Here is a 22727-nt window from a genome sequence, read left to right as displayed (position 1 = left end):
TTTTTTTTTTTTGAGAAAATTTTCAAAGAGAAAAAATTGTATTCATGTATTACTTGAGTAGGGAAAGGTTTTAAGGCTATGGTTTTCAAAGAAATTCTGGAAGTCACATGGATATTTTGGGAATAACTGGGGGGCGCAGTGCATGGTGGGAAGGGTCCTCGGCCTCCTTCATGCAGAAGCTTCGTTTAGAAAAAGTCATTTTACATTTATTCCATTAACAAAAAAAAGATTTTCTGCTTTTTTTTTTGCAAACGGCTGCATGAGAGGAAATGACAGTTTTGAATTCATCCTAGCCAAAAACAGGGACTCAATTGGAATCAGGGGCCTGAAACCAGATAGATGCATGACTCATAGTTGCGGCTGCATCTGAAGTTAGTTTATCTGGGCTCTGGTGAAAGAGGTGAGTCGAGGCGACTGGTGGCGATGGATGGCAGATGTCCTGAGGAGGGCCCAGTTAATTAAGACAGGATTTTGGAAGAGAAAGAAGACAATTCACCTGGGGGGCAGGGCTGGGAAAGGGTGCCCATAACTGAGTCCTGGGGGTGGGGTGGGGAGGGTTAGCACTGGGGAGGGGGGATATTTTATTTAAATCAGCCTGGGATTGTCATGGAACAAACCCCGTTGCCCAAGTCCTGGGTCTTCCCCATTTTTGTCCCATTCTTGCAGACCATCCAGACAATTGCCCCCCTCCTCCACCCCCTCTTAAAGAGGCAGGTCCTTGCCTGCCTTCTCCTTGTCCCCCTCCCCTGGGCACTGCAGTTTCTGCAAGGGTGGGCACAAGGCTTCTGCATGAGCCTTCCCCTCTGGTGGGGACACAGCTAACACTTTCCTCGGTGTAGTTAATGTTTCTGGAGCTTCTGCCCAAGGAAAGCCAGATGCCCAAGGGACCTGAGTGCTGAGCTCTCCCTTGGATCCAAACGGAGACAGCAGCATTACAGAGTGAAAAATAACTCAAAACACCTTGAAATAAAGGGAAAGAAAACCAAGAACAAGGAGAAAAGGGAGAGGGGAGAAGAGGAGAAGGCGGAAAAGAAAGAGGCACAAACCAAGACACCACTCAGGAAGAGATTGTCAAGAAGTTTAGAGGTGGATGTGTGTGGGAGTCTCAAAGGAAGCAAAGCAAAACAAAACAGAAAGCCAAAAAAGCCCCGATTTGTGGCCTGCTTATTCCCCTGGTATAAGCACCCCCACTGTGGCTGATTTCAAGCTGTCAACGCCATGTCCCTGAATGCAGAGCCTGGGAGAGGAGCATGCAGCTGGGAGAGGGGCGCGCAACTGGGAGAGGGGCGCACAACTGGGAGAGAAGCATGCAGCTGGGAGAGGAGCCTGCAGCCTGGAAGAGGGGCGTGCAGCTGGGAGAGAGGTCCACAGGGTGGGAGAGGGGCGTGCAGCTGGGAGAGGAGCCTGCAGCCTGGGAGAGGGGCGTGCAGCTGAGAGAGGGGTGGGCAACTGGGAGAGAAGCGTGCAGCTGGGAGAGAGGTCCACAGCCTGGGAGAGGGGCGTGCAGCTGGGAGAGGAGCCTGTAGCCTGGGAGAGGGGCATGCAGCTGGGAGAGAGGTCCACAGGGTGGGAGAGGGGCGTGCAGCTGGGAGAGGGGCGCGCAGCTCGGAGAGGGGCGCGCAGCTGGGAGAGGAGTGCAGGCCTGTACAAAACTTCACGTTTGCAGCGGGGGCGGCAGAGTGTGCACAGGAAGGCTCTGAAACCAACCCCTGCAAAGCAGCAGGGGTGGGGGGGCTGGGGAGGGAGGAAGGCACAGGGAGGGGGCTCTCTCCCCCACTGCCGGCTCTGCTGCTGTTTTACTACAGGTTGACTAACTGGGGCAGCATACTTGAGATTCCAGCAGGTGATCACGGGTTTCATGGTGTGGTGGCTGTGGTCGATGGTCAGGGCCTCCAGGAGCCAGTGGAGGGCACAGAGCTGGCGGAAGAGGGGCTCCCTGCAAAGACACAGAGGGATCCTGTTAGAGCAGGCTCATAGCTGCAGAGCTGGCGGCCATGCTCTTAGGCAAAAAAAAAAAAAAAAAAAAAAAAAAAAAAGCCTAAGTCTTTTGCAGCCATGATCCCAGGAAGCCTTGGCAATGGTCTGGGAGGTCTGCTTTAGCTCCGCTTTACAGATGGGGAGTCGGGGTAGCAGAAGACTTAGGAAAGCTGTGCCAGGTCAACAGGCCAGGGGGTGGCAGAGCCCTGGTTTGGAACGGGATGACCCTACACTAAGTTATCTGGACTAATAAATATACTACAGAGTGTCCCAAAAGTCTGGAAGCACAGGGAAATAGTGTATTTGTTGTACTCTCCACTCCCCTCTCCGGTTTGACAACTGGACTCTGTAAGTCGGAAATGCAGCTGGGTGTTGAAGGAAGGTGCATTGAGCATATTATTTGAAAGCCTAACTAACGTGCTGTTTAAAAATAAGCCTCCCCTATGGTTTCTGACTTTTGGAACACCCTGCATTGAGCACCCACAGGGAGCCAGGCACTGCCTGGGGCGCTTCACACACATCATTTAATTCTCCCAACAAACTCGTTGGGTCAGAAATGTTATGCACAGGTGAAAGGGCAGGAAACAGGCTTAGAGTGGTGCATCTGCATCCTCAAGGCCACACAGCTTGCTGGGGACAGGGATGGGACTGGATATCTCATTTAACCTGCATTATAACCTTGGGAGGAGGACACCATTATCCCCTCTTCTTTTCGGAGGCAGGGGGAGGGGACTGTCCGAGGTCGCGCTGCTAGAATTCGTGAGGATTTGAACCTGAGTCTGTCTTGCCCCAGAGCTGAGCTCCCGTGGGCCTGAACTCTGGGCGAAGCCGGTGCAGTGCCTGGTGGGCCCCTGCGGTGGGGTCAGGAGAGGGTTAAGCCTCTGCTGCGGGTTTCCTGGAAGCCAGGTAGCATCCTGAGCAGCCCCCACCCTCCCCACCCGCCCCAAGCTCTCCTCTTGCACTAATGGGCCAAAGGCCTCCATTATGAACCTGTCTAATTGCTCTTCCAGGGAACTGAGAACTGCACCCTGCCTGGATCGATACTTCCTCCCCAGGGCTCCTGGGCCTGATGCTCTCAGGGCAGGAAGGAGTCTGCACTCCCCGCTTCCAGGAAAGCACCTCCTCAGAAGGCGGAGCCCCCAGGCCTGGGGCTCAGGTAAGCAGCCTGTCCAGGGTCACTCCAGGCTGTCTCTTGAGAGGTGAGTGTTTCCTGCGGCTCAAAGGGAACTGGCCCCTCCCATGCACTGGGCGGCTGTGTCCCTCAGGTCTCAGGAAAACGAGAGGGCAGCAGCTCTCTTCTTTCTCTTTGGAGCCCCTTCCTTCCTTTCCCAAGTTATTTACTAAGCACCTACTATTCCCTTGCTTCTACTCTCAAAATCTGTAAACCCAGTCCTTCCCGTTCTTGTTTCTCTTGCCCCCCTGATGCCATCGTTGCCCCTACGGGACACTTGGGCCATGTCCAGACGCAGCGACAGCCGCAGCTTGCCTTGTGCTGAGCTCAGGGCCTCCCTGCACTTTCACTATAGACCTGTGCGGCTGCAAGGCCCGGGGAGACGCCGCTGTTGTGTTGCACATCCCAGAGGCCCTGTGGGGTGGGCTTTGGGAGGCAAGGGGCGGAAGTAGGGAGGGGAGGGGGCAACAAGCAAAGGGAGCTCAGTGGGGATGGGGTCTTATCTGTCAACGGGGACGAGGGGCATGTGAGCGTGAGATTCATTTCCGCAGGTGATAAACCGGATGCCACGCCTCCCTTGTTAAAACCTTCAGCCTTCCTAAACCGTCGCACGCAGGACCTCCGTCTGTCTCTCCAGCCCCACTTAGCCCCTTGGGTTGCCATCTGCAGCCTGCCAAAATCCCGCTCTCTTGCTCACACTCACCACACTCCCTGTCCACATTGCCCGGGGTTAAAAATCCTCGTTTTGCCCCTTACTAGTCATGTGGTCTTGGCCAAATGTCTTCATTTCCCAGACTCTCAGTTTTCTCATCTGTAAAATGATGGCAATCATGTAACTTGGCTTCAAAGAGTCAGAGTGAGGGTGAAGTGAGGTGCCTAGCACTCTTCTCTGCTCCTGACATACAAGTTCCTTCCTCCTCCTCCGTCTCTCACTGAGTGGGTCTCAGCTCAGCTGTCACTTCCTTGATTACTCCAGGTCTGGGTTAGGCACTCTCCAAAGAGGTTACAGAGTCTCTTGGCTTCCCCCATTCCTACAACGTGTCACCTTGCCCCACACTTCAGATCGCTACTGTACTAGAAGTGCCTGTCTTTCCAGCCCATGAGCCTACAAGCTAGGCTCCCGTCCACTCCAGGGTACCCTGTGCCTAGCACATAGTAGGTTCACTATGTTTCTGGCGACTGAATGGAAGACATGCAGTAGGACTGCACTGGTTCAGGTACGACATTTTCCTGAGTGGAAAACTTGGGGACAACCCTCGTATGCAGATGCACCAGGATAATGATGGAGAGTAACAGAAACGACAAAATGATACTACTAGGAAACACTTCTATAGGGTGCTTTCTCGTTGCCAGACTGTGTTGTAAGTGTTCTACCTCTACTAACCAATTTCATCCTTATAATCACCCTGTGAAAGAGGCACTGTTGTTATCCCCATTTTATGGATGAGGAAACTGACTCACAGAAGGGCTGCGTAGCTTGTCCAAGGTCACCAGAGCCAACAGTGGCAGAGCGGGATGCTGAGCCCAGGCAGTCTGGCTCTCGGGTCCACATTCTTAACCAAAGCGTGTCTTTGGTTTGGGTAAAACCCCTGCCTTTGCCCCAGGATGGGGTTCTGGGCTCTGACTCCAATGCCCAGTCCTCTAATCTGCAGTTAAATAAACTAAAAAGCAGAAAAAATGTCCCCAGAAACATGCCGTCAAGAAATTGGTCCCTTCTCATGATGACTGTGCATAGTACCTTGGATTTTTGTCAAATTAAAAGAGAAAGCATTGATTTTCTTAAATTCAGGGCATAACAGGCAAAAAATGAAACGAAAAAAAAAAAGCCAAATGGGGTGCACAAAGCCTGTTTGGTAAAATCCCTGGGCTCAGAAACTTGGGGCGAGCAGCCGGTGGTCAGCACGCACGGAATGCCCATTCCACGGAGCAGCCATAAGCACCGGAATCTGAGTGGTGTAAACATCCCCGAGGAGGAAACAACATTTTTTTTCTGTCTCCGAGAAGTCAGAAAATGCGTACAAAGTCACTCCACGCACCCACTGCTGCCTGGACAGGGTTGGCAGGCCCACCTCTTACAAAAGGCTGTGACGGGCGGCTCTGTCATCTCAGAGAGGAAACGAGGGGCTTTTCCTCATTCGTACAGACTCCCCCCACACCCGCACTGCCGTTTCTTTAAAGATAAAGTCAAGGCTTGCTTGACGTGACTGAATTGATCCCCACTGAGTCGATTCAGGATTTTCAGCTGGTTTGGGGATCAATTACACAGGGGCTGAAAGGTCTCACAGAGGGATGGTTTGCATAAGCTGATGCGATGAATGAGAATTCCAGAACTGACCAGGCAGACTGTGCCCTGCTGCTCTCTTGTAGATTTACAAAAATGTCTTCCCTTTTCAACCTTCCCTGCATCCACACCCTCTGCAATGTGGCTGTGCAGTCTTCCCACTACGAGGCGCTGTCCCGTGCCCACTCTACTGGCTTTGGCCCACAGACTGTGGCGGAAGTGCTGCTGTGTCGGTTCCGAGCCCCCGCCTCAACAGGCTTTGGGTACTTCGGCTTCTTGTTCTTGGAACCTTTCCCAATGGCCATGTGAACGAGCCTGGGCCAGCCTGCTAGATGACAAGACATGTGGCTCAGCCACTCCTCTACCCTAACCCAACAACCCACCGGCCAACAGACCTGTGAATGAGACCACTGGAGGCCAGCCAGCCTGCAGCTGCCCCCCGGAGAGCTGAGTGCAGATCCAGAGGTAAACCCAGCTAGGAGCAGGTGAGCAGGGGTGGCCCAGCAGAACCAGCTGCTGACTTGCGGACCTGTGAGCATTTGATTCGAGCAGGACCACTTCCGTTTGCTGTAGCTTTCATGCTGCAATGGCAGGGTTGAGCACTTGCAAGAGGGACCATCTGTCTGTGAAGCCTAAGATATTTAATATCTGATCCTTTAAGAAAACATTTGCCAGCTCCTGGTCTAGGGTGTAACAAATAAGGGCCGCTGCCCCTGTGATAATAACACTGCTAGCCTATGTAACGAACACGGCCTAAAGATCTGACCTAGGAAGCTGGGGCTCAGGGTTCCTGTTGTGCGATCTTTGGCAAAGTTCTTCTCACTCTGTGGCTTCCGTGGCCCCATCTGGCATTCATAGAAGATGGGAAAGAAATCCTCTCCAGTCACTGCCACGGCTGCTTTGAGCCTCAGCTTACTCAGAGGAAATGAATCGAGACCGGGATCTAGGAGGATGTATTGCCAGGCACTCCTCACCCCCGAGTCCCAACCCCAGATGACGTGGATGTAAGTCTAAGAGCCACTAATGTCCACCATTCGTTTCAGAGTGCTTGTCTGCGGGAAGACGGGCAGAACTGCAAGTTTTTGTAAGCGATATTATAAGAAAATGTAGGTCTATTTTTTTTTATTGCGAGGAGGTGGTTTAAGAGGAGCAGGCTTAGACTGCAGGCTGGAATGGCCTGGACAAGGAGGTCTGCCAAGAAGCTGATGATAACACTGATCAGAGGCAGAGAAGAAGGAAGACGGGGTGGCGGCTCATTAAAGGCTGAACCAGGCAGGAACAGGGCTGTGCACTGTGGGTGAGGGTGACGGCGATGATGACGAAGGTGGTGGCGGCATCTTCTCCCCGTCATCTAAGGGCACTTATGGGTGATGTTCTCCTGTTGACCATCTGCTCCTGTGACCTCGCTCTTGCTTTCTTCTTAATCTTCAAGTCCAAGAGACTAGAGATTGGACCTCAAAGGCCAGACCTTTGAATACAGTTTTTGGGGCACTGTGTGATGAGAGCTCAGGCTCTGAGGCCAGACACACCTGGCTTAAAACCCTAGCACAGCCCCACGCCGAGCTTTGGGGCCCTGGGTAGGCAGGTACACCTCTCTGAGCACCTGCTTCCTCTCCTGCAGATGGGGAAAATGCTATACCTTCATCCACGCGGCACCCGGGAGGAGTGAATGACATGATGCCTGCAGAGTGCTCTGGAGTGACATCTTCCCTGGGCACCATAAGGCCTAATAAATATTTAACAGACAGACAGACAGAGCAGCGTAGAACCCACTGCATCATTTTCATTTCCTTGAAGCACTGGTTCCTGGCAGGGAGCTGGGGGTCAGGGTATGTGGGGGGGGAGGGGCTGCTTGGGTGTGATTTGTCCCCAGGGGACATCTGGCAATGTCTGGAGACATCTTTGGTTATCACAACGGGGAGGGGGTTTTTGCTATTGGCCTCTGGTGGGTAGAGGCTGGGGTGCTGCTTAATGCCTTACAATTAAAGCAGGTCAGCCCCTCCCACTCCCACACACACAAAAAATGATTGTTTGATCCCCAATATCAATAGTGCTGAGACTGAGAAACCATGCCCTAAAGTCAAAAGCTTCTATCGTTGGGCCTGAAATATTCCCATTGGAAAGGGCTAGTGAAAAAGGAAAAAGTTGGGCTGGGGATTCTTCAGAATAGACACAAAGGGAGCAAGATGTCAAGGCTTTAGAACGCAAGAGTGTTCTTTGGGGGGCTGATGAGTCCCAGCTGCCCCATGGCCGTGATGATATGCCCTGGGTCAGGGGACAACAGACGACTTCTCTGGGAAATCGCTCCCTGAGTCTCGGGGAGAAACCCTGTCCCCTGAGCCCTGGCTGAAACGTTCCTGCACCTGCCCAGTGAGAGCTGCAGACAGATTTGATCAGGCTTTGCAAACCATTTGACATAAGAGCATCTGGCTTGGTAAGGAATGGGGTGACTCAGCCCCGGCTGATTTGCCACTCAGCTCTAAGCCGCCGGGTCCGCTCTCTGTTATTTTTATACGCCAGATTCGGGCGCAATGTCCCTTTCAAGGGGACAAAGGAACAACTCAGCGGCTTTCCCAACGCAGTCACGGCGCTGGGTCATTGCACCTGGGTTCCGATTTGGGGCTGGGGGGACCGGGGGGCTGCACTCACACGTGTGCGGCGGGCAGGGAGGGCGCAATGATGCAGCTGCGCAGGGGGGTGAACGGGCGCGGGGCGCAGACGGTGCCTCCTTCTGCCTTCTTAATCTTGTCAGCGTCATATCTGCTGAAGGGAAAGCAGAACCAGAGAAGCCAAGTGACCCATAAGCAGCAATTTGCATCACCTTCCTGTGGTCTACCAGTGTACAAGACTGGGGGGTGGGGGGGTGGAGGGGATGGGGGGCAGAAATGTTTTCTTAAAGGGCCAGATAGTAAATGTTTTCAGCTCTGGGGACTGATACTGCTGTTATAGGGCAAAAACGGCCACTGGCAATTTGTAAACAATACTTAAAGGACCATGTTCCAATAAAGCTTCGGTTTACAAAACCAGGCTGCGGGCTGGATTTCTCCCAGTGGCCATAGTTCACCAACCTCTGTACTAGGTAATGATGGGTACTATGGGGAGGAACAAAGCAGAGAAGCAGATTTGAAAAGGCAGGGGGAGTTGTGAGTTGCTATTTTAAATGGCGATTGGAAGAGGGTGTCCTTTAGAAGGTGACATTTGATAAAAATCTGCAGCGTGTGAGGGAGAGAGCAATTCCAGTATCTGCCTGGACAGAGAGAGTGGCACGTGCAAAGGTCCTGAGGCAGGGTTGTATTCTAGAGTCAGCAAGGAGGCTGGAGCAGAGTGAGTGATAGTGAGAGGAGGGAGATGAGGGTAGAGAGAGAACAGGGGCCCTGGAGACCATTAGCAAGGGCTTTATCTCTTTCTCTGAGCTAGAGAAAAAGATATCGAGGAGAGAAGAGATCTGATCTGAACTGCATCTGAAAAGGAGCCCTCTGGCTGCTGTTTTGATGAGGGCAGGGGCAGAGTCAAGGAGAGCAGATAGGAGAGCGATTACAATAATTAAGGCCCCAGAGATGCAGACGGCTTCCACCAGGGTCCTAGCCTGGAGATGATGAAAAGTGGAGGTGGTGGGATGGACACAAATAAGGGACCACCTAGAGCCAAAGGATCAGAGTGGTTTCCAGTGTTATTCAGAAGGGGGCTTCCCCCAGTGCTGAAGAGTATTGATTAATTGGCTGAATCAGCCATGAGACGCGGAGACCTTGCCCTTCTGAAGTGGGCATGAGTGTGCCCCCCAAAATAAGCCATGACCAGTAACACTTCAGCAGCCACCAGGCTGTGGTGTGAAACCAAAGGCCTGTCCTCTGCCCCAAAGAGAATATGTACGCTTCCCCCCAAGCCAGGCACCTACCTTCCAGGGAGGTGGGGGGAGGGGAGGGGATGATGCTTCCAGTGGGGAAAAAGACTTTCAAAGTGGAAAGACTAAGTTACATTTAATATCAAATTTAAGTTCTATCATCCACCCTCATGGAAACAAGTAATTCTAGTCATGGAAAATAAAGAAAGTTCCTTTTCTTTGGCATGTCTGAACCACAGGGCTACGTCTGTTTTTCCCACGACCAAATCCAGTCCAAAGACAAGTGTGTGTCGAATGACGGCCACCCGAAGTCTTTGACATTCTTTGAGTTGACAGATGGGGGTCTCCATCCTCTTCCCCCTGAATTTTGGCTTTGAGACTGGCTGAAGTGATGGAACAGGTCAGAAGTGATGCAGTGGCAGTGTCTAGGTCCAAGCTTTAAGGAACTGGTAACCACTACTTTGGGTATGTCGGTTTTTGCTCATTCTGAGAACCCAGCTGCCATGTTGCAAGGAAGCTGGCAGCCTGTGAAGAGGGCCACTGGGAGAGGAACCAAAGTTCCTGGCCTGCTTATCCATGCACATGATGGTTTTTGAGCTGCCCCAGCAAACGCAGTGTGGAGCAGGGACAAGTCTTCCCCCTGAGCTCTATTCAAACTTCAGATTTGCAAATAAAATAAATGTCTATCATTTAAATTTAATACACGTTTGGACTGGTTGTCCATGGCAACAGTATCTGTGAGCAAAGTGAATACTGAGCTGAAATCTGAAGGTTGAATGGGAATTAACTGGGCAGATGGATGAAGAGAAGGCCTTACAGCCAGCGGGAATAGCATGTGCAAAGGCCCTGTGGTGGGAAGGCATGTGGTAAGTGGGGAAGTAGGAGAGTACGGCTGGAGCAGAGGGAGCAAGGGGGGCACATCACAGGACGGGGCTGGAGGGGCAGCGAGGACTTAACCATGAGGGACCTTGCAGCTTCCTCTCAGATTTTTCATCTTTATTGTGCAAGCAATGGCAGCCACTGAAAGTTTTAAGCTGGGAGCAATTTATACTTTCACATGGTCACTCTGGCTTACTGTGGGGAACGCGATAGAGGCTCCAAAGGAGGCAGTGCTGAGGTACATGTTAGTTTACCCTCTTTCTTGGAATTTGAGGACAAGCTGGGGTCAGAGAGTTAACTTAAAAAAGTAGGACCAAAAAAAAAAAAAAAAATAGGACCAGAACCTAGGTCCCCTGATTTCCATTTCCATGGACTCTTTATTCAACTTTAAGAGCTGAGGCAAGTACAAGCAAACATTGGCATGCCCCATCTTATGGCTCCACCCATGTATCCCAGTGGTTTACGATATGTAAAAATTAACCCAGTTTTCACACTTCTTAATCTCTGGTTTTATGCCGTTCTAAACCACAGTATAAAAAGAAATTCTTCCCATTGGTTTTGTGATTTTTTTCCTCCCACCTTTTTAGCTGAATCTACAGCTGAAAATCAAGGTCATTGAGCATAGTGGGAGAGACTGCTTGCTGGCAGAAATCTTGTGGGAAATGCCCGATTTTTTTCTTTCCCTGCATAGTTTGTCAGACTTGAAACTGTTATCTAAAAGAACTCACTCTATGGTCTGAGATCCAGAGGGGTGAAAAATCCTTTTTGCTTTAATAATGCACAAAATCAAATAATTGGTATAAAAAGCATTTATAGATGAATGCTTGTATTTTAGATGTTTTTGTGACTGGGATTGTGTTTATAGAAGTATAGCTCTTAGAGGTGGAGGGACCCCCAAAAATGATACAGCCTATTTTCTAGGCTTCGTGGAAATTTAGCATTTTAGCCCTAGAGTTAAGAATTGTATATAATTGAGGTCCAGAGACATCAAATTCACTTGATCGCATAATGGTAGCTCTCGGTTACTGAGCACTTATTATGCACCAGGCTGTTTGGAAGCAGCATCTCACTGAATCCGCATAACGAGCTTTGGTGGTCGACAGCCTGAATATGGGGGAAGAAAAAGGAGGTTCAGAGAGGCAAAGTGATTTGCCCCAAAGTCGCACAGTTGGTATGGGGAAGCCACAGGACTCGAACCCAAGTCCTGGCAGGCTCCACAGGCCTGGGCCCTTGATCACTCCCCTGCACGAGTATGGACACCTCCAAATGCTCTTTTATGACCTTCACCCCCCCAACTACGTTCAATGGCTACATCACACGGATGGCCTTCAGTTCTATTTTTAATAACCACCCTGTACAGCTCATAGAATCTAAACCAGTGTCTACGAGTGTGGCAGTCTCATGCACTATTAATCTTATTCAACTTTAAAACCCATGTTTCACATGCAGAAACATGGACTGGAGAGAATGAGAACTGTGCTCCATGACCACGGACTACAAACCCCATCCCAGCAAGGGGGAGATACAACGGGCCCATTTAAATGGCCTCAGGAGCATCTGTACACACACCCGGTTCCCCCTTCAGGAGCGCATTAATCTGAGCCACAGCTCCTGCAGGGAAAGAACCACCAGCACACTCCCTCTCTTTGTTCCTGCTAGTTGGCTTGTGTTGCCTGAGTTCCAGGTGCTCTGAGTGCCATCAGCCTTGGGCTGGAGGCAGACCTTACCTGAGCTCCTGGGACCCCCTCATGCAGTGAATAAAACCCTCCCTGCTCATGGGGTGGCCCTTTCTGTGTCATGGGCCCCTGCAACGGTGGCCCATTGAGCGGCTGAGCGGATGTGAATGACAGGCTTCATTTGCTTTCGTTCTTTTCCTTCTTTCTTCACTCTGAGAAGGTATCTCAGTTTTGGCAAGAGACAATACAATCCTGTCCTCTTTTTTTACATATTTTTTTTCCAGCCTTGGCGTCATATCCAGAAATTCTGGCTGCAGGGATTTCTGGGGAGCTAATATCGATGTTTCTTTCTGACCATGCCTCTTTTTGTCGCCCAATGGGCAACGCCACCCAGCACTAAAGATCCTGCTGGGATGGTACACCTCTGGGGGTCTTTTCCAGATTCCCCGTCTGCCGCCTCCACTTTAGGGGATGGGTACACTTCGGGGCACCTGAGTGGCCGCGTCCGTGGTACTCGGCACTAGAGGGACTCTCCCCAAACCTTCTCCTGTGTCCATGTGTCCGTCCACCAGAGGCACATCGGGGGCCTTCAATCTGTGAGTGGTTGACGGTGCAACCAGAACGTGCCTGCCGCGAAGCAGCCTCTGCTCCTCGGCTCCAGATTTACTTTGAAACGGCGTAAGAGAAAGGCCCAGGACTGTACTGCTCCAAGGGATCACTGAATCTTTTACTGGAGATCTTGTGGGGAAATGGAGAAATGGATTCACATCTCACATCAAGACACAAAACCTCATCACAGTCCTTGTTAGCCAGCTCTGCTCTGCCCCACTGAGCACTGCCCCTTCCCTCTTCTCTCCTCCAAGCAATCCCTCCTCTTCGTATTCTCAGCTTGCTTTTGCATGTCTCCTCTTATGTGGGGCAAACTAGCTCTTTCTCTGTGCTGTGGGGTCATTCCAACACCCCCTGCTCATCAAACAAAGACCCCTCCTTGGGATGTTCCTTAAAAGGCACGGACTGGGCTTTGCAAATGATACTTACTTTCTCTCATCTCAGAATGGGTTAATAAATAAATGGACAAATGGCAAACTAGCTTATTTAGAAGTAAACAAAAATGTCAGACAACGGGGCAATTTTTTTTTTCTTCTTAAAAGTGGCAAGGAGCTGACAGCAAAGTGGGAATCTCCAGGCCCAAACTTTAAGAGAGAATGGAAACCAAAGAGGTGAGCCGATTTGTCCTGAGGGCACTGACTTTTCCTCTTGATGGGTTTGCCAAGCAGGGTCTCAGCCTGGGGTCAGCATGGAATGAGGAGCCAAAGAGGAGACCTGTCCCATAATCAGCTGGGATTCCCAAAGGCCACACTGGGGTGAGAGGGTGACTGTACAAATCGACACCCCCCTACTCCACCTTGCAACCTGGGCTCCCCTTGCATCACCTGGAGCCTCCAGCTGTAGGGAGGTCCCTGGTCGAGTATCGGCCACTGCTGCCTTGGCCCCAGGGCCTCTCACACGGGGACTCGTTTTTAAGAAGCGCGTATTAATGTTTCTTTAAATTAGCTTTCTGAAGAGCAGGCTTTGGGGTACGGTGCTAAGTGGCTTCCAGCCCCCCTTTAGCAAACAGCCTGACAATTTGGGTTCCTGAAGGTGGGCCTACCGCAGAGGCTCTCAGCCTTGGTTTCCCATCAGAGTCACTGGGGGAACTTAAAGTAACACCGCAGAGGGTCCCACATAATCGGTCTGGGGTGCAGTCTAGGCGTCTGTCTTTTTTTTTTTAATTCCTGGGGCGAGCCTAGTGTGCAGCCAGGGCTGAGAATGCCTGCTCACCGAGGGCGGTGGCTAGAGCTGCAGGCTGTTTCTGCCAGGTCATTTGCTCTCTGCCTGCTTCAGTGCCTCCTTTCCACCCTGATTTGTGTTTCCTTCAATCTGCACGAGCTCAGTGTCCCGGGAGCTGGTCCATGCAGACAAATGCAGTCCATGGATTTGGTGTCAGACGGGAGGGAGCGTGGGACTCTGTGATGCTTTCTAACTTATGACTTCAGTGGGGTGGGAATTAATGAACATCTCTAAATCTCATTTCTACACTCTCTAAACTGGGGCAGACAATAGGACCCAGGCCACGGGGATGTTTTGAAATTCAGCTGAGAAAAGACGTGTGTAAACCGCATGTAGTAAGCACTCATTGTAAGTACGTGTTTTTGTTTTTCTTGTGGTGGTTAGCAGTATCGTAAGCACGGGCTTTTCAGAATGGACACTTCTCTGTGATAAGGTCCTGCCATGAGCCAGAGCAGAGTTCTTTACGAAAGAAGAATGCAGCTCTGTCTTAGTTAGCAAATCAACGCACATTTTTGGTGCATCTGCTTTGTGTGGATGCTGAGCTCATGCCTGGAGATGCAGCGGAGGTCTAGAAGAAGGAAACTTATGTATACGTACACAGCTTATGGGAAACTGGAGCCCAAAAGGTGGTGGGGGAGGGGGTTGGAGGTGGGTGGGCTGAAACCAGGGTGGGGGGTATCAGGAGGGGCAGCATGTAAACCTGCCTCTTAATGATGAGTAGATATTTAGCTGGTAGAGCATGTGGCATTTAGGGTTCAAGGGAGAGCGTGGGGAAGGTCTAGGGGTACCAATAAGCCTGGGAAGGAGAGGGAGAGAGGTGCATTTGAGGGTGAGCCAGATGTCTTGGGTGGCTCACAGCATCAGGTACGAGGATGAGTGTGTAAAGGAGAGGGTACCTCCCAACCCGATTGGGCAGCGTCACTCCCTGTGGCCCCTCCCAAGCCTGTCAGGGCCAGTTGCACGGCATCCACTTACGCCACAAAAGTATCGCCATAGTGGGTGTCTGAGATCCTCTTGGCTGGTTGGAATTTATTCATTTCTTCCTCTTTCAGTTTCTGAAGTTGCTGCTGCCTCTTTTTCATTGCACTTTCCTCCCTCAGTATGGTAAAGTACCCACGGCCTATCTTCACCGACTGGATCAAGAGGCTGGGAGAGAAAGAGAGAGAAGGAGATAAATGGGGGGAGGGGGGTGCGGGGATGAAAAACATGTGAGTTGACTATTTAACCGTGTGCCAATGACATATAATGATAGTTTCTGAAGGGCAGCCTCACGCCAGCACGGTGGGAGCTTTCCTACCTTTACAATTCTGGAGTCAGACAGGCTTGAGCTTGAACTCTAGACCCACCTCTGTTCCAGTTTGCGAGCTGTGGAATGCGAGGTAACCAGGAATGGAATGGCTTTTAAAGGGGGATTTAATGAGTTGCTAGTTTACAGTTCTAAGGCAGAGAAAATATCCCAATTGAAGCAAGTCTATACAAATGCTCAATCTAAGGCATTCAGAGGAAAGATACCTTGGTTCAAGAAGGCTGATGAAGTTCAGGGTTTCTCTCTCAAGTGGAAGGCACATGGTGAACACGGTCAGGGTTTCTCTCATCTGGAAGGGCACATGGCAAACACAGCGTCATCTGCTAGCTTCTTCTCCTGGCTTCCTGCTTCATGAAGCTCCCCGGGAGGCATGTTCCTTCTTCATCTCCAAAGGTCGCTGGCTGGTGGACTCTGCTTCTCGTGGCTATGTCGTTCTGCTCTGCTCTCTCTGAATCTCCCATTCTCCAAAATGTTTCCTCTTTTGTAGGACTCCAGAAACTTGGTTCAAGAGCCACTAAAATGGGTATAGACGTGTCATCACTTAATCTAGTTTAACAACCACTCTTGATCAAATCACATCTCCAGGGAGGTGATCTGATTACAGTTTCAAACATACAGTATTGAATAGGGATTATTCTGCCTTCATGAAATGGGATTTAGGTTAAAACACGGCTTTTCTAGGGGACATACATCCTTTCAAACCAGCACAACCTCTTACTGATAACCTTGGCCAAGTCTTTAGCTCAAATGTCACCTCCTCCAGGAAGCCTTCCTAGATGTATCTGGGTTCCCCTTGGCACACTGTCCTGAAAGTGCATGTCTGTGGGTGTGCTGCTTTCACTGGCCCATGAACCATGTGAGGTCTTTCCAAGGCTCAGTTCCTTCATCACTCCATCCTTCAGTAGGTATCTGTTGAGTGCCTACTGTGCACTGGGCTCTCTGCTGAGTGCTGTGAAATGAGCATAGCCATTCATTCTCCATAGGATTAAATACCTTTATGCCTGTGAGGGGTTCAGCAAGGTGCCTGGCACTGAAGAGGGGCTCCTCTGCGACATTCGATGGCAGAGCAGATAGGCTGGGGTCTGAGCTCCTGGCCAAGGCTCCCTTCTCTTCAATTTGCTTCAATGCCAACATTTGTGGGCACGGCCAGAAAAGTCTGCATAAGGATGTGTGGCTTCTCGCCACCCCAACTAACCTGTGTTGGGTCTTTGCTCTGCTTTTCTTGCTGACTCGATCGTGACGTTGCTTGGTGTGAAGGCGCCCTGTGCCCTGTGCCCTGATGACCTGACTGCTTCCCTCTCCTTCACCAGTCCTCACTTTGGGGTTGGTGTGGGCAGCACTCTGCTGGGGAAGGAGTGATGCTGGTCTTGTGTTCATGTGTGTCCGTCTGTCCACGTGTCCGGCTCTCTGGGATGTTGTCAGGCACCGTATTTTGAACCATCACCATTTTCACCAGATGTGGATGCTGGTCTGAAATTCGATTCTGTTTATTCCCCAAATGCCAAAGGAGCAACCCATGTGTGCTAGGCAGTGATCAACAAGACCCTGGGTGCCTCGAGTTCACGGTCTAGTGTAGGGAAGAGACCCAGGGTGATGGGGAGGAAGGATGCTGGACTCATTGAGACTTGAGGTGGTTGCAGACATATTCCTGGAGGATATGACATCTCCATTTCCTCTTTCAGAGAGGCCTGGCCTCTCTCTTGTGCTCAGTGTGGGATAGGGGTATTCTTGGCCAGCTGTCATGGCCAGACTCTGATATGATTAATTAACCTCTGCTTATTTGCTAGGAAGAATGAAGGCTATTTTCATTTCAGCAGGGGACTCCTGTAAATATCCACTAGGAAAATGCTGAGAGCTGGGAGGTGGGGTTTCCCAGCATTTTTCAAATCGTTCCACACCGGTGGCTACCAGGTGGTAATTTTTCATTCATTCATTTCTCTGGCTGATAATGACAGAGAACTTGCCAGAACAGATGTCACTGCAGGACCCTGGGGGCTATGCAGAGGAATAAGACAAGGAATCTGACCTCAAATGGTTCACAGGCCAGCAGAAGAAACATACCCACAAACCTGCACTTTCAAAAGAATGTGCCAAGGGGCCACAGGAACCCAGATACATCTAGGAAGTCTTCCTGGAGGAGATGACATTTGGGCTAAAGAGAAATCACCAGTAGAACAAGGGGAAAATGGCATATTAGTGGGTGGAATAGAAGGTGAAAATGCAAAGAGGTGAGTCTGTAGACAGCCTGTTTAGGGAGACGCAAGTATCTTAGATTAGCTGGGGCATGGAAGGAATAGGGGAGAGGGGTCAGAGCTAAAGCTGGAGATACTGGTAAGGAACACATGGTATGGAACCGCGATTCTGGAGTTAAGTCAGAATCTGGATTTGGCAGTTGTTAGGAAGGTAACTTCTAGAAAGGCTTCCAAAATCAGCAAATCTCTGATTCAATGTTCATTAAAAAGTTTTTAAGCTTTTAACAAAACTCCCCAAAACACAAAACATGTGATCACACACTAGATCAGTTCATTTTGTACAAGTTTCTCAAGCCACTTTTATTACCATTTTAATGATTTAGCTCATTGATTCTGCAATACACATTTTTTCAAACCTTAATATCTCTGAAACAAGGATGCGTCTCACAGTCACTGGCCTTTCACAATCGCTGCAGCCAGGTGGCAGCTGTGCCACAGTAGCGTCGCCCGCCTGTGCTCAAACTTGGCTGTTTTCCCCGGTCCCCAGGCCGGCTGACTGCCCCCTTGGTGTTTTAGACAACAAACCACTTGCTCATGCATCTGAGAAATCGTTTCCTCTGACTTATCCTTGTACAATAAAGAAAGTGCCATTATCAATGCTTGCAGACTGGGCAGTGGGAGTTGGGGGGGGGGGGCGTGTCAGCAGCTAGGAAGAAAATCCTGGAGACAATAGTGGAGCATTCTTTTAAGAGATGAGGCAACACCGCGGCTCTTGGGGAAAACTCTAACACTGATAACTGAGTGCAAAAATGATTCAGAGGAACGGGACTGAATGTGCAAGTTTGAGGAATACCTTCACCAATTTGTTTTGCTTGCATTTTCCTTTTTATGTGACCAGAAATAGTATACACCTAGATTGGTGAAAAATATTTTTTTTAATTATGAAATAAAACATTTATGAAATTAAAATTCTGAGCGATAAGAAAGCATTGTCTGAGTTCAATGAGCAGTGTTTTTGTATTGTTCTGTTTGGTTTTAATGGCATGCTGCAGATTCAATGACATGCAGTGTCTGAGGTACTCACCAATCTTTTGCTGAATGTGACCTTTGCCTCTGAGTCCCTGCAACATTTTCTGAAGGCCACTTGCTCTTTGGCCCCGGGTCCATCCTAGTCAATCAGCTGCCGGCAAAGAGCAGGTATATCTGCCCAGCCCGAGGTCTTGTCTCAGCCCAACAGCTAACCTCTGAGCTTCTTCATGCATAAAATAATGTGAAAAACTAATGAAACCCTTTGACTCCAGGCTTCTCCGGGGCTAGGAGTCGCCCGACCAGGGCCGGGGCCACAGGCTCAGGAGCGAGGCGAAGGGGCGGCGCCGCCGCGCGGTGCAACGCGCGAGGGGTTCCCTTTCCCGTCCACGACCGACCGCCGGTGCCCGGCTCGCGCGTGACCCCACCAGCGGACGTGTCTGCACATCAGAGACGGGGGGGCGGGGGGGGGGGCCTCCCGGGGTCTGAAGGAGGGTGAGGCTGTGCAGTTCATCAGTAAGAAGTCTGCTGAGGGGCTGGCATCTGTCCGTGTCACTGGCCCTGGTGGGGTGTCCTGTACTGGGAGCGAGAGGTGGCCAAAGAGGAAGGGACGTGCAGGAGCGCAGATGGAAAGGAGACAGGTGGCTACAGCAGGGGAGGTCGCGACGGTCAGACCAAGCAGTGCAGGCTGCCACCCCAGCCCAAGAAGTGCCACTTCTGCCGGAGCATCAGCCATATGGGGCCTCGTGTCCCCTGAAAGCCCATGGGACCCCGGCTTGCAGAGAAAGCCCTCCTACTTTAGGGAGGAAGAAAGAGCTCCACAATCCCGCCCTGCTCCCAGGAGCCCGGAACTGAACCACAGAGCTTGAGGGCAAGCCTTTTGTGGTCACAAGTTCCAAGGAGCAGGTGTCAATCTGCAGAAAGTGGGATGGGGTGGGAAGGGGGCAGCTGGCACTGCCGTGTGTCTCAGGCTGGGGTCCCCAGCATCACCCCCTCTTCCGTCTGGGTGGGGGTAAGGGGCGAGGCAAAGGAACTCCAACCACGCTCTACCCAAATGCAAGTGAGGGCTTCAGGAGAAATACTCCTAGAATTTCCAGGGTTTTGACAGTGACCTGAACATGGAGATTGTTTTCCTTTGAAAGACGATTTATAAAAATTTCTCATGCCAGAGTGAAAAGATTAAGTATGAGAGCAGATTGATGGACCCAACCCAGGAGTTACTACATTCCTCGGGAGGGAATCTCTCAGGGAAGGGTGGGGCTTTGTGCTGGTTTGAAGGGAAGTATGCCCCCTAAGAAAAGCCATGTTTTAATATGGATCCCATTTCTTAAAGGTAGAATAGTCTCTATTCAATGCTGTGTATTTGGGACTGTGATGGGATCATCTCCCTGGTTGATGAGATTTAGTTAAGAATGGTTGTTAAACTGGATTAGAGGATGACATGTCTCCACCCATCTGAGTGGGTCTTGATTAGTTTCTGAAGTCCTATAAAAGAGGAAACATTTTGGAGAATGGGAGATTCAGAGAGAGCAGAGAATGCTGCAGCATCATGAAGCAGAGAGTCCACCAGCCAGCAACCTTTGGAGATGAAGAAGGGAAATGCCTCCCAGGGAGCTTCATGAAACCAGAAGCCAGGAGAGTAAGCTAGCAGATGACGCCGTGTCTGCCATGTGCCCTTCCAGCCGAGAGAGAAGCCCTGACTGCGTTCGCCATGTGCCTTTCCAGATGAGAGAGAAACCCTGAACTTCATCGGCCTTCTTGAACCAAGGTATCTTTCCCCGGATGCCTTTGATTGGACATTTCTATAGACTTGTTTTAATTGGGACATTTTCTTGGCCTTAGATCTGTAAACTTGCAACTTATTAAATTCCCCTTGTTAAAAGCCATTCCGTTTCTGGTATATTGCATTCCAGCAGCTAGCAAACTAGAACAGATTTTGGTACCGGAGAGTGGGGTGCTGCTGCTGCAGTTTGCAAATACCAAACATGTTGGAACGGCTTTTTAAATGGATATGGGGAAGGTTCTGGAAGAGTTGTGAAAAGCTTGATAGAGAAGGCCTAGAATGCTTTGGAAAGACTGTTGGTAGAAATGTGGACTCTAAAGATACCTCTGATGAGGCCTTAGAAAGAAATGAGGCACGTGTTATTGAAAACTGGAAGGAAGGCGATCCTTGTTTTAAAATGGCAGATAATCTGGCAAAATTGACTAGTGGCTTTGGCTGGAAGGCAGATTTTAAAAGCCATGAACTTGGATATTTAGCAGAAGAGATTTCCAAATTAAGTGTCGAAAGTGCAGCCTGGTTTCTCCTCACAGCTTATAGTGAAATGCGACAGGAAAGAGATAAGCTGAAAACTGAACTCTTGAGTAAAAAGAAACCAGAAGTTGAGGTCCCAGAAAATTCTGGGCCTACAGAAAGGGAGACTACAGAGTATAGTGTGGATTTAACCAAATGTGGAACCAACCAGCCATTTCAGAGAAAGTCAGGATCGGACATGGAGTTATCCAGGAAAGATTTGTGGAAACTCCTTATGTCTGATGGGCATGATCCAAGGCTACTGCATAGAAAGCCAACGAGAGCGCTGTGGGACCTGTATAAACAGAGCCGCTGCCAGTCTGGACTGAGGGGTTCAGAGAAGGGACACATTGGAGGAAAAATAACTTCAGAGGCAAAACCGTGGAGGCTGAGGTCTGAAGTCAAGAAGCCTCAGGCCAGGAGAGTGGACCCACCCAAGCCCGTGGAGAGGGTGAGTTTGCCCCAAAGGCAGAGAATGGGCCTTCCACCTCGTTGCAGTGGAAGAGTCATGCCGCCTCAGGCCTTGGAGAAGGTGAAGCACATTCCTTGGGGTTTGGGGGGAGCCTGGCTGCCACCACATGGAGGGGTTGAGCGTGTGCCCCGGAGATGGCAGAGAGCCCGGGTGCGGCCCCAATGCTTGGAGAGGGTGGAGCCGAGAGAAAGGTGGTCTCCCCAATATCCCCCAAGGTTGCATTCAGAGAGAGGCAGGCGTAGGCATTTGGAAAGGGTGGGACTGCCACTTTCTAAAGCCCTGAGGATAAATGACTCTCAGACTTTGAAATCTAATGGACTTTGCCCTGCGGGATTTTGAAACTGTATGGGTCCGGTGACCCCTGTGTTCCTTCCTCCCTATGGAAATGCATATACATATCTTATGAATGTTCCTCCTTTGTATGTTGGCAGCAAATAACTTGTGAGTTTTCAAAGGTCCAGAGCAAATGGAGAGAATTTTGCCTTAGGACAGACCATGCCTGTAACTGACTTGATGAGATTTTATACTGTCTCTAATTTGATACTTTGTTTGTATTGCTACTGAAAGGTTTAAGGATTTCTGATATTGTTATGAAATTAATGTATTTTGTATTTGGGAAAAACATGTCTTTTTTAGGGGCCAGAGGGTGGAATGTGCTGGTTTGAAGGGAAGTATGCCCCCTAAGAAAAGCCATGTTTTAATATGGATCCCATTTCTTAAAGGTAGAATAGTCTCTATTCAATGCTGTGTATTTGGGACTGTGATGGGATCATCTCCCTGGTTGATGAGATTTAGTTAAGAATGGTTGTTAAACTGGATTAGAGGATGACATGTCTCCACCCATCTGAGTGGGTCTTGATTAGTTTCTGAAGTCCTATAAAAGAGGAAACATTTTGGAGAATGGGAGATTCAGAGAGAGCAGAGAATGCTGCAGCATCATGAAGCAGAGAGTCCACCAGCCAGCAACCTTTGGAGATGAAGAAGGGAAATGCCTCCCAGGGAGCTTCATGAAACCAGAAGCCAGGAGAGTAAGCTAGCAGATGACGCCGTGTCTGCCATGTGCCCTTCCAGCCGAGAGAGAAGCCCTGACTGCGTTCGCCATGTGCCTTTCCAGATGAGAGAGAAACCCTGAACTTCATCGGCCTTCTTGAACCAAGGTATCTTTCCCCGGATGCCTTTGATTGGACATTTCTATAGACTTGTTTTAATTGGGACATTTTCTTGGCCTTAGATCTGTAAACTTGCAACTTATTAAATTCCCCTTGTTAAAAGCCATTCCGTTTCTGGTATATTGCATTCCAGCAGCTAGCAAACTAGAACAGGCTTTTCCATGTCTTGTCTCCTCATAACCCACACTTGGGACAGGGTACTGGGGACCATCCCAAACAGTGGACTGTGATGATAGACAAAAGGGGAGGTTGGTGGGGCAGCTGCAGACTTCCTGTTCCTAAGCTCACTTCCACCCCATTCTGAGCCAATACAATTTTACTGATTTGCTCCCCTGGGTAACTGTACCTTGGGTTCCACTTTCTCCAGGAAGCCAACTGCACTAGATGTTTCTTGTGCATTTTAACTTTTTTTCTTTATATAAATATTCTGGTTTTGTATATTTTGTTCCAAGCCCTCATTCCTGTGCTGTGTTCTCAGGCATATGAGTAATCTCGGGGATAGGCCTGGCAGCAGCTCCAGGTCTGCACATCTGAAATACTTTTTTTTACTGTTGTTGCTTTGTCGTTAGAAAGAACAACTATTTGAACTACCTCATGTTTGCCAATTAGAGCTG

The 22727-nt window shown here is 50.0% G+C and overlaps 1 protein-coding gene across 7 annotated transcripts in view; it reads right to left on the bottom strand.

Moving 5' to 3' along the window:
* CCDC60 (coiled-coil domain containing 60) overlaps positions 1 to 22727 on the bottom strand; it is a 208678-nt gene that overhangs the window by 45043 nt on the left and 140908 nt on the right. For 4 of the 7 annotated variants that reach the window (XM_077159974.1, XM_077159970.1, XM_077159976.1 and 1 more), the window contains exons 3-5: positions 14631 to 14801; positions 8079 to 8192; positions 1829 to 1936 (exon numbers count right to left, since the gene is read on the bottom strand). In XM_077159974.1, coding sequence (XP_077016089.1) covers positions 1829 to 1936; positions 8079 to 8192; positions 14631 to 14801 — 393 coding nt within the window. The remainder of the gene's footprint in view (positions 1 to 1828; positions 1937 to 8078; positions 8193 to 14630; positions 14802 to 22727) is intronic. The other 3 variants (XM_077159971.1, XM_077159975.1, XM_077159977.1) reach the window with 3 other exon arrangements.

The sequence above is a fragment of the Tamandua tetradactyla genome, chromosome 5, assembly GCF_023851605.1.
Source record: "Tamandua tetradactyla isolate mTamTet1 chromosome 5, mTamTet1.pri, whole genome shotgun sequence".
In the NCBI taxonomy this organism is placed as follows: Eukaryota; Metazoa; Chordata; class Mammalia; order Pilosa; family Myrmecophagidae; genus Tamandua; species Tamandua tetradactyla.
The sequence above is the reverse complement of the archived record's forward strand: the minus strand, read 5'-3'. Positions and strand labels throughout refer to the sequence as shown.